Source organism: Ipomoea nil, unplaced genomic scaffold, assembly GCF_001879475.1.
Source record: "Ipomoea nil cultivar Tokyo-kokei standard unplaced genomic scaffold, Asagao_1.1 scaffold3322, whole genome shotgun sequence".
Lineage (NCBI taxonomy): Eukaryota > Viridiplantae > Streptophyta > Magnoliopsida > Solanales > Convolvulaceae > Ipomoea > Ipomoea nil.
Genome location: NW_017619750.1, coordinates 254,892 through 266,221, shown reverse-complemented (window position 1 = coordinate 266,221; position 11,330 = coordinate 254,892). Strand labels below are relative to the sequence as shown.

The 11,330-nt window shown below is 35.4% G+C and overlaps 1 protein-coding gene across 1 annotated transcript; it reads right to left on the bottom strand.

Annotated features, from left to right (window-relative positions):
• Positions 1 to 1,121: 1,121 nt before the first annotated feature.
• Positions 1,122 to 2,102, bottom strand: LOC109170691 (mitogen-activated protein kinase kinase kinase 3-like). The gene has a single exon (XM_019319880.1). The coding sequence runs from the start codon at positions 2,100 to 2,102 to the stop codon at positions 1,122 to 1,124; it is 981 nt and encodes a 326-aa protein (XP_019175425.1).
• Between the last annotated feature and the right edge of the window lie 9,228 nt (positions 2,103 to 11,330).

Genomic DNA, 11,330 nt, shown 5'->3' with positions numbered 1-11,330 from the left:
CGAAATATATGGTTACAATAGATATTGTTATAATGATATAGTAAAAATTAACTTATAAATTTCTTTAGAAGTTTTCATGCATTGATAAAATTCTGATGTGTAAACTTGTTCAATTGGAGCTAGTAAGATGTTAACATTGTCAATTATTTGGAAAATGGTCCCACCGTTTTAGAGTCCATGTGTAATTGTATTTATGATCAACAACTTTGTAGTTAGGCCGCACAGGTTTGACAATGATGTAACAACAATTTTGTCCGATAAAAAAAATAATAGTATAATATTTGTAAAGTAAGGTACAATTGTACCATTATAAAAAAAAATACAAAAAATATTATTACCATAATGACCTGAATCATTCTAATAATGCAAAAGCATAACTGAAATATTAAGTTTTGTTCTAAATAATCAAAAGAAGATTAATTAAACGTTAAAAAAAAATCTTAATCTAAATTTGTTTTTTTTTTTTTTTTAAATCAAGAAAATCAAATGATTTTTAATGTTCCTGATTTATAATCTTTGATGCTCAACTTTGTATGCTATGTATTTAGTCAGATTGTTTGGCCAAAGTTTATGTTAAATTTTATATTATATATTTTTTTAATACAATTTTTCATATTTATAATATATGTTTAACAATTATATCAATTCTAATTGAGATGAGGTTTGAACCTAAGACCTTTCTTATATAAAATAATGAGTAGGTTAAGAATAATAAATAGTTTTCCGTTATTAAAGTTTATACTAACGGAATTTAAGGTTATTAAAGGGAAGAAAATAATATAATAGAGGGTAAATAAGGAAAATCATTAAAAAAAATACTAAAATTAAAATAATATGAACCATGGATTTTAATAAACAACTACTATGGGCATTTTTTGTTCCAGTTAAGGGCCTAACATTATTGGCTTTTATTAGATTTGTAGAAGTAGAAACTAAGAGAGATTTGATTTTCACTACCAAACTATAGCCTTACTCCATGCATCCACTGTTCTTCCAAGAAGTTATATATACACTCAATGACTCGATGTTTACATAATTATACAAATTTCTATCTTGCTTACTGACTTTATAATGAACTGACTTTGAATTGAGAACCTGTATCTATTTGGAGTTGATGATGATCATATGATCTGAACTGCCTCAGCATATTCCGTCTCATCATCCATGCAATCATAATAGGAATCTCTGTTGAAAGTTGAAAATAGATCCTTGTTGTTTACCCATTGATCGTCGTATCCAAAAGGGTTTTCGGGCAATTGATAATCACAGTCCACTTTGGTCCAATATATGACAGGAGCCAAGTTCCTCAAGAAGAATGGGTGTGTCATTAACCTCTTAGCACTCCATCTCCCCTTAGAGTCTTTGTTCAAACACTTGCTGAGAAAATCTTTACAAAACACAGACACATTTTCCGGAATCTTGGGCTCTTGAGTCTCAATCTTGATCCTCAGATCTGCTCTGTTGCACCACTCTCCCCAAACCGATTCTCCTGTGATCATCTCCACCGTAATGCACCCCAACGCCCAAACATCCCTAGGGGCCTGGTGAATTCCGGTTAAAGATTCCGGCGAGCCGTACTGCAACGTGCCACGGAATTTCATGCTAAACTCATTATCATAATCCTCTATCTTACCATCCTGAATTGCCAGCCCGGAATCCGCAATCTTGAGACGATTAAGCCCGTTTTGTTGCATGGGGAAAACAAGAACGTTGAGGGGTTTCAAGTCGCAGGGGACGATCCCCATGGCGTGCAAATCCGAGAGGCCCACAAGGAGCTGGTACGCGTAGAACGCGACCTCGCCTTCGGACATCATCGTCTCCTCTTGGCGCGAGTCGATCAAGCTTTGCAGGGAGCCGCCGGCGGCGTATTCGAGCAAGAGATTGTACACCACTTCGTCGTCGTCTTCGAGGCTGATGTCCGTGCCGTAGCAGTGAACGAAGTTGGGGTGTCCTCGCAGGGAGTATAAAAACCGTTCCTCGTATTGGAGCGAATCGGAATGCTCTATTTCGGCGCTCTTGACGGCGACGCATGCCGGCGACGGGAACCATGCGGAAGAAGAGCGACCTGGAACGGCCAGGGAGACGGTGCCGTAGGATCCCATGCCAAGAATGCAATCTTTTTTCCACCACATTATTATTATTATTATTATTATTATTATTATTATTATTATTATTATTATTATATTGTATAAGTAGAAAGTGATCAAAATCAAAGCGGGTAAGTAACTTGGCTTTGAGAGATGAGGGAATTAAGAATGAAGCTAGGCATTTCTATCTAGATATATATATATATACGTCAGGTTTAGAACTACAACTTATCCCAATTTGAGTAGGCTAAGACTTCAGTCTATGTATAATTCTAATAATAGAATTATTAGTATTAAGAGACTATTTTAATCTTTAACCATCTTTATTCATAAATTATATACACAATTTATATACTAAATATTCACAATTGTACAAAACAAATGTGTATGAAACTCATTGGCCTAGTCCAAATTGCACATAGCTCCCCGTCGTAAACCAATCTATACTTCTACGCTCCCATCGGCAGTATCCAATAAAAGAGCCAAATCCTCCAAATTAAGATCCATGGCAACACATACTCGAATACTCCCACTTTCTACTCTCTACTTAAGTAACACACTTTGATTCATTCAAAAAAATGTGGGAGCGGGAGTTTTAATCCCTTTGAATTCATTTATCATTTTCCTAGTTTTCCCCACCTAAAATCAACCTCGTAAAAATGGGAATAAGCTAACATTTATTAGTTTTTTTTTTGTTAGACCACGAGGTGTCCTTAACAAACCTTAACAGTTTATTAGTTGTGGTGTATTTCTACATACAGGGGCGGAGCCACTATGGAGGCAGTAGGGGCAGCTGCCCCCCTCCCCCCACCGACAATTATGCCATGGACCCGGATCCACCTTGCAAGGTGGACCCGGATCAAAATACACAATTTATATATTGAAATTCACAATTTACATAGTGAATGTTCACAATTCAAATTCTGAACTTTCAGTATGTAAATTGTGAACATTTAGTATATAAAATTGTGAACATTCAATATGTAAATTGTGATAATTTAGTATGCAAATTGTGAACATTCAATATATAAATTGTGAACATTCAGTATGTAAATTGTGAATATTTAGTATACAAATTGTAAACATTTAGTGTATATAAAAATTGTGAACATTGAGTATGTAAATTTTGAACATTCAATGTATAAATTGTGTACTTTTGGACCCGGGTCCACATAATAATTTGCCCTCCTCCACCCCACCTGTTTATATATATGTATGCATATATGTACATACTAGTTTTTTACGCGCATTACGCGATTGAGATAATGCCCAATGTTTTTTTTTTTTTTTTTTTTTTGAAATAAGTACTTTAAAGTATATCAAGGCAAGCTTATATTGTAATTGTTTATGCATAGATAATTGAATGTTGAATTTGCGTATTTAAATAGGTAATTCTAAGTTTACAAATGCAAAATAATATAGTCAATATTGATTATAATTGTCAATAAAATAATTGTATAGGTATGGTTGAAACCAAATACGGAACATAAGGGAGAGAAAATAAAAATTAGGGCATAAAATATTAAATATATACTAATATTGAAGAGCTAACTGACGATTGCTAAACAAGGACATTGCGGGGTAGTTTCCCACTTCAATTTGTTGTGTGATTCGAATACTCTTTTTGTCAATAAAGCCCCCAAGTAGTTAATATGATTGACTTAAATATATATATTTTTATTTTTTAAAAACAATTACTATTATTATTATTATTATTATTATTATTATTATTATTATTATTATTATTATTATTATTATTATTATTATTATTATTATTAAATATATGTATACACTTAGGTCATTTATCATGTTAATCTAAATAGCTAATTTTTTTAAATATCTTTTTACCAACCGTTGCTATAATTCGCTGGTCAAATCCGCTGATGCTAACTGCTAACTGTTGATTGTCAAACAAGGACATTGCGAGATAGTTCTCACTTCAATTTGTTATGTGGTTTGAATACTCTCTTTGTCAACAAATCTCTTAAGTAGTTAATATGATTGGATTTATTAATTATATTTTTTAAATTTTTTCATGGTATTAATAAAATACTTGGTAAATAAATATATAACATTATTTTGTATTATAACTTTGATATTTAATTAAAAAAATAGTGCACAAAAAAGATAATAGACAATGTAGTGAATATAATCAATTGATGAATTTGAATATAAAGAATTTTTACATTGGAGAAAAATAAAGACAATATAACTAATAAAATTATGTCTCTTAATTAATTTATTGATAATGAATAATTTTTTTAATAAAGGCATTGTAGGGACAATGTAGCGAATATAATCAATTGATAAATTTGAATGTAAATAATTTTTATATTGGAGAAAAATAAAGACAATATAACAAATGAAATTATTTCTCTTATTTAATTTATTGATAATGAATAATTTTATTTTATTTTTTGAATAAAGACATTGTAGACACATAATTCTAAATTAAAGAAATGCATATGTCTTATTTTTTGTTGTAGCTACTAAATTATTATTAAATTTAATAAGAGTAAAATATAGTACTAAATTTAATAAGAGTAAAATATAGTAGTAATTATGCCAACTTTGATTGGGATGGAGTTCGAACCTAAGACCTTTCTTATTGGAATAAATAAGTAAGTTAACAATGAACTAACAAAAATTAACGGAAAAGATAATATTTAACGGAAGAGCTAACAGATAATCATATTCATTAAGGATAAATTAGGAAATCTTAAGGAAAAATTAAAATCTGATCAATCTGAGCCATCCATTTGATTAAAAAATTTGATCGCCATTTTTTCTACCCATTATAAGCCTAACTCTCTTGGGCTCTTATTAGTATATATATATATATATATATATATATATATATATATATATATATATATATATATATATATATATAATGTTAGGTCCTAGGATCAAACCCTACCTTTGGCATTTTACCTTGATTTATGCCTTTTAACCCCTTTACAAAAGGAGAGGGACTTTATTACTTATATTTATCAACAGAGATGAATTATAGTGTTTTTATATTCAAATTATTTTTTCTAATTGATTATGCTTCATATTTTGTCATCATAAATATTTTTATAACATTTCAAAGTGCTTTAAAATTTCACCACACTCAAATATATTTCTAGCTCTGCCATGGATTATACACTAGTTCAATCATAAACATTGTATCGTAATTTATAACATATTTTGTATTTGAACCATTGTAACACCCCCAAAACTAAGCCATTTTAAAAACAGTTTAAACTTAGGAAATAAGGCAACATCTAACCATTTAATTAAAACTAAGCGGAAGCTAAACAGATAAGTATGGGAGTGCTATGCCACAACTAAGTTCTCTAAACCTAGTTGCACAGGCTTTACAAAAACTCTATCCAAAAGTCTACAAGTTCAAGGCTCGCTGGCCAAACTACTAAGCTATAAGAAGAAAGCTAGTTTACCAGACTCCACTATCGGCTCTCAGCTCAACTACTCTGTACCTGAAAACATATGGTATTACAACCGTTAGCGAACATTGCTAACTAACCCACTCAAACGCATTGAGTACAATATATATATTTTATAGGAAACCACTTTTGAGACTTGGAATACAAGTATAGTCTTATCAACACTAGCTTTTAAAACAAGAGAGATAGAAGCATCATTTGACTCATCGAAAGATACACGCAATCATATAGACCAACATATGGCTAAACAATAGAATCAATCAAGGAAACAATGATACGATACAAGGATAATCATCAATGAAAGGTAATCAATAAACAATCATCAAAGGTCACATATAAAGAGATGCTCATAAGCAACGAATTTCAAGAATCATTATCAATGATCAAGTTTCACGTTCCAACCTTATACCAAGTTCCAACCTTTACACCGCTCCATCCTTATATTAGTTCCAACCTGTACCCCAGGCCACCCTTGTGACACCCCAGAAATTCATTCGCTAAAACCCGAATTAATTCCTTAATTAATTCCTTGTGGTTTTACAATTCTTATCCTAACTTCCCTTTGAAATTAGTTGAGGGACCTAGTTTGACCAAATCCCTTACTCTTTTAATTTGGTCAATGAGTTGTACCTTGTGCATTTGCCCTTGTACCTTAGACTTTGTCTTTCTTCTAACAAGTTTTGGGAGGAAGGGGCCCTTTTGGTCATTTCACACAATGCTAGCATTAAAACCCTAACGTAACCAAGGAATCCAAATCATTTTTCAGGATTTCCCTTCTCTCTACATCTCTTTCTTGCCCCCTATTCCACCTTCTCTCTTGGAAATCCTAGAGTTGATCTTCACAAGTTCTTCAAGAAATCCCAAGCCAAGATTCCAACTTTCCAACACCACAATTCTAGCAATGGTAAGATCTATCCTTCCCTACATTTTTCTTACAAGATTCCTCAATCTTTTCTCTAAATCTTTCTTCTACCTTGTGGGTTTTGGGAGTTTGTAGAAGATCTAGTGGTGGGTGAAGTGCTAGGTTGATCTAGAGGAGCTTTGGTCTTGCTTTGAGGTTGAAGAAGGTGTTATTAGTCTACAAGAGGTAACCCATGCTACACAAAACCTATTTTCACTTGATAATAATGATTGTTAGCTTCTATGTGATATTCTTGATGTGTTTGAGTGATTGATGCATGATCTTGTGATAATGCATGTTTAGAGCTTGTATTTTAGGGTTCTTGGATGTTATTTTATGAGCTATTCATAGGTTTAAGTCATATCTTTGTTGTGTGGAAGATTTGGGGTCATTTGGACTTGAACTTGGCCTTAAAAATGAAAAATGACGAATGCTGATTTTTGTGGCCAGATGTACCCCGCGGGTGGTACCGCGGGTGGAGCTCTACCCGTGGCCCTACCCGCGGGGAACATGATTGAGAAATGGGTGGGGGTTGTTTTCCCACCCTTTCGCCCATTCGTGTGTGATTCTTTGGCCCCCGTTTGATTAGATTGTTGAGCTTTTGTGTGTCTCCTTGTTGTTACGTATGTCTAGAGCGATGTCTTAAGTATCCATGTTAGGATTTGGTGTCTTGAATCGTGCTAAGGGTCCAATCTTGTGATTCGTTGGACTAATATGAGTCTTGAAGGTTCGTTGGAACCATTTCCGATTTACCCGTTTAATAAGCATGCTAGTTTGATGTTGTTATGCTAGTATGTGTGGTTTGTTCCTCCTTATTGGGGTTGGCAACTTGTGTTGTCAATCATTTGATGTTGGATTGTAGTCCATTGTTGTTGAGTATCGGTTCATGTCCTTCATTGAAACCCCTTGATTGAATCCCTTGATGTGATCCCGTGTGTATGATTATTCCTTGATTAAGCTATTGATGATCTTATCCGTTGTTGTACGCACCTTGTGTGGAATCTAGGTTTTGTTGTATCTCTAGATTCCATGTGATCCGGGTCGTTGCAATGACTACGTGATACATGTTTGTTGATGATTTGGAACACTCCACACTGATCCACTATGAATCGGGTCGTGGTGCTGACTCCACGGTATATGACTTGGTGTCATTGTGTCCTATGTGGACCTGGAACTCGTTATGTTGTGAATCTTGCTTAAGAGCGTGTCTTTTGTGAATCATTCTTTGTGTGTTGTACGTTGTACCTTGTTATTGAGCTTCTTGCTTGTGGTTCTATTGTCTTGTTGAGTATGATTGTCTTTGACCTTAGTTGTGAGTGATTGATGAGTCTATTGATGTTTCCTCTCTCGGCTTTAAAATGATATATATTGTACTCCCAGTTTCAAATGCTTTTGATTATATCTATGTATATTATGACACTTAACGCTTGTTGGTGGGTTACTAGCATTATTCGCTGACTGGGTGATATCCCTTATCTTTTACAGGTTGTGTAGCTTTGGAGAGCGCGCTAGTGGCCTGTAGATTGATTAGATCTCTTCCTTTAATAATTGTTTAGGCCTGTGAGCCTAAGTAGTTGAACTGTTAGACCGTTTAATAGTTTGCCTGTGCACCTATGTTTGATATAGGTGTGGCATAACACCTCCATATTTAGACGTTGCTTCCGTTGCTTAATGACTAATGTTTAGCTTTATGTCTCTTGTTTAAGCTTTTAAATTTTGGTAAAATCGGGGGTGTTAAGTTGGTATCAGAGCCTAGGTTTGAGTCTAGGATGTTAAGAGTTAGACTTTAGGAACCTAGATTGGAACCTAGGTTAGTGCTTTCAAGTGTAAGACCTTAAGAAGTTAAGCTCGAATCCCAAGTTTTTAAGTACCTAAGTGTAGGATCCTTAGGATGCGCGGTGAGGTTGTGAGCTCTCTTATTGTTTTCTGGTGTGCTTCCTGTGCTTTGTTCTTCTTCCAACTTTGGTTCTTTTAAGTTAAGGCAACGGGTAATGGTGCGGGCTCTAAGTTTTCTCCTGTTATCGTGCTGTTTTTGTAGAAGTCAAGGATGGCACCATTGAGACGTCGTGCAAGGACTTCATAAGCGGCCACCAATGATCAGCTAGTTCAAAGCATGCATCAGCTAGCGCAGATCACCCAAACGCTGAGCAACGCCCTTGTAACACCCCGTGTTACGCCTTCAATCCCGAATTAATTATTTAATTAATTCTGTTAATAATAATTAAAAAGGATTTAATTTGATTAGGATTTCCTTTAATTAATTAATGTGGTCCACCATGGATTGTGGACCCTTGCCTAGACTAGAGTTTTAAGCCTATTAGGAATAAAGAGGGTAAACCTTTTACTAGTCAGATTCTAATTAGGAATCCTAGACCTATATATTTATTAGGAATAAAGAAAGCAGGTCTTTATTATTCAGATTATGATTAGGATTCCTGATTCTATGAATAGGGGAATAGAAAGTAATTAGAACCCTTACCACTCATAGTTATATTACACGAAAATATTCCCGGGAGATTCTCCGCCACCAAGCCTAGGGAGATCAAGCGGATGGAAATCTTAGAGAAGAACCTTAATAGCCAAGGGGGGATTAATTAAGGCTAAGAGGTAACCCATGTCTCAACAAAACCTATTTTCTTTGATATAATCTTCTTCCTTGGCTCCTTCTCTATGCTTGTGTCTTGATAAATCTTTTATGATGATGATGATATGATCTTGATGATTGATGAGATGATCTTATGTGTTGATCTTGATAATCTTGATGATTATAAGAGGATCTTGATAATTGTGTGATATTCTTGATGAATCTTGATGTTCTTGATTTTAAAGATAAAGTATGATTTTGTGATTTAAATATGATTAGAGCCCTAGGGTGAATCGTGAATTTCGTATTGTGATATTCTTGGTATATTTGGGTGGGAATTCGCATGTTCGGGTGTTGATTATGTTTAGAAGTCATGTTAGGATGTGTTCAATGTGATTCTTGGTTTTGATCCGTTATTTGACTACGTGGTGCCGTCGTTTGCGTTTAAAAGTGTCTAAACATGGTTTCAGGTTCCACGAAGGATCCAGGAACCTATATTTTGAAAGAGAGTCAGTGGGGGGTAGGGGGTCCCGCCACCTACCCGCTGTCCGAATTGGCCTCGCCTGTAGCGGGCAGACGACTGCCCGCCGGGCACCCGCTGCCCGAAGATTCGCCGCCGGCCACCCGCTGGATTTTTCCCACCTTGGGATTTTGGCTTCCCCGTTTGTTGTTCCCGGACCCTCCTGGTGTCCCGACGGACTCCGTTTATCGTGCCTATGTCTAGTTTGATGTTTCCGGTACCGTTCGTAGGATAAAAGAGTCTCGTGTATTGCATGCTAGTTGAATTGGTACCCCGTTGACCTAGGTGAAAGATGCATGAACCCTTAGGATATTTCCTAGTACGTGGATGGCCACACATAGGTTTCTTTATACGTTTTCTCCCCTCCGCCAACGTGATGATGTGAATTGCATGTGCTTGCTACGGATATATGTGCATGACTCCCCAATATTGGCTGTAGTCAAATTGTTTTACATAGGCTGCAGCCCACCGACTGAGCTCGTCAACGGTGTGTAGGGCTGCAGTCCACCACGTGGGCCTCATGGGTTGTAGTCCACCGACTGTACGCGTCAATGGTGTGTAGGGCTACAGGCCACGAGGAAGGCCATAGTCCACCGACTGAGCTCGTCAGCGGTGTGTAGGGCTATGGTCGGCTGCGATCCACCGACTGAGCTTGACAGCGGTGTGTAGGATCGTAATTCCCAAAAGAAGATCATAGTCCACCGATTGAGTTCCTCAGCGGTGTGTAGGGCTATGATCGGCTGCGATCCACCGACTGAGCTCGCCAGCGGTGTGTAGGATCGTAGTCTCCAAAAGAGGATCACAGTCCACCGACTGAACGCGTCAGCGGTGTGTAAGACTGTGGTCCGCCGTTGGATTCATCGACGGTCTACACAATTGGCTACGGTCAATTCCTTCATGCTGCAGTATGAGGTAGGGTGCTGCGGGGCAGTGTTAGCGCTATATGAGCTAACCCTCATGTATGGGCATGCGATTGGTCGCGTGGCGCCACCAAAGTATGCTTGTGTGACAAAGATATTGATTGAATGATGATGTGAATGACATGAAAGTAAACTGTGACCTTAGATACATATATATATATATGATGTTGTCTTTATATAATTGATTATCAATGTTGAATGTGCTTATCCCTATCTGTCGAGTCTAATCCTGGTTTAAAGCTAGAGTCTCTCTTCCTGCTTCAAAATGGTTTTCCTATATATATATATATATATATATATATATATATATATATATATATATATATATATATATATATATATATATGTATATATATATATATATGTATATATATATATATATGTATATATATATATATATGTATATATATATATATATATGTATATATATATATATATATGTATATACATATATATGTATATATATATATATACATATATATATATACATATACATATATATATATATATATATATATATATATATATATATATATATATATATATATATATAGGGTCAGGTTCCTGTGAGGTCAGGTCTTCCCGTGCAGTCAGTGCGGCATACACCATTAGGTATGCATAAATGCAGCACACAGTGTTCGTAAATACACTATATGTGTGGTGTATTTTTGTTTTGTGTGGTAAATTTTTTTTGCATTTCATTCTGGTGTATTTTCGAACACTGTATGGTGCATTTATGCATACCTAATGGTGTATGCGGCACTGACCGCACGGGAAGACCTGACCTCACGAGTCATCAACAAGTTAATCTGTTTAGTCAATTCAGCCATTTGTGTTGTCAACTCAGATTGTGTGCTAATTTCATGCAC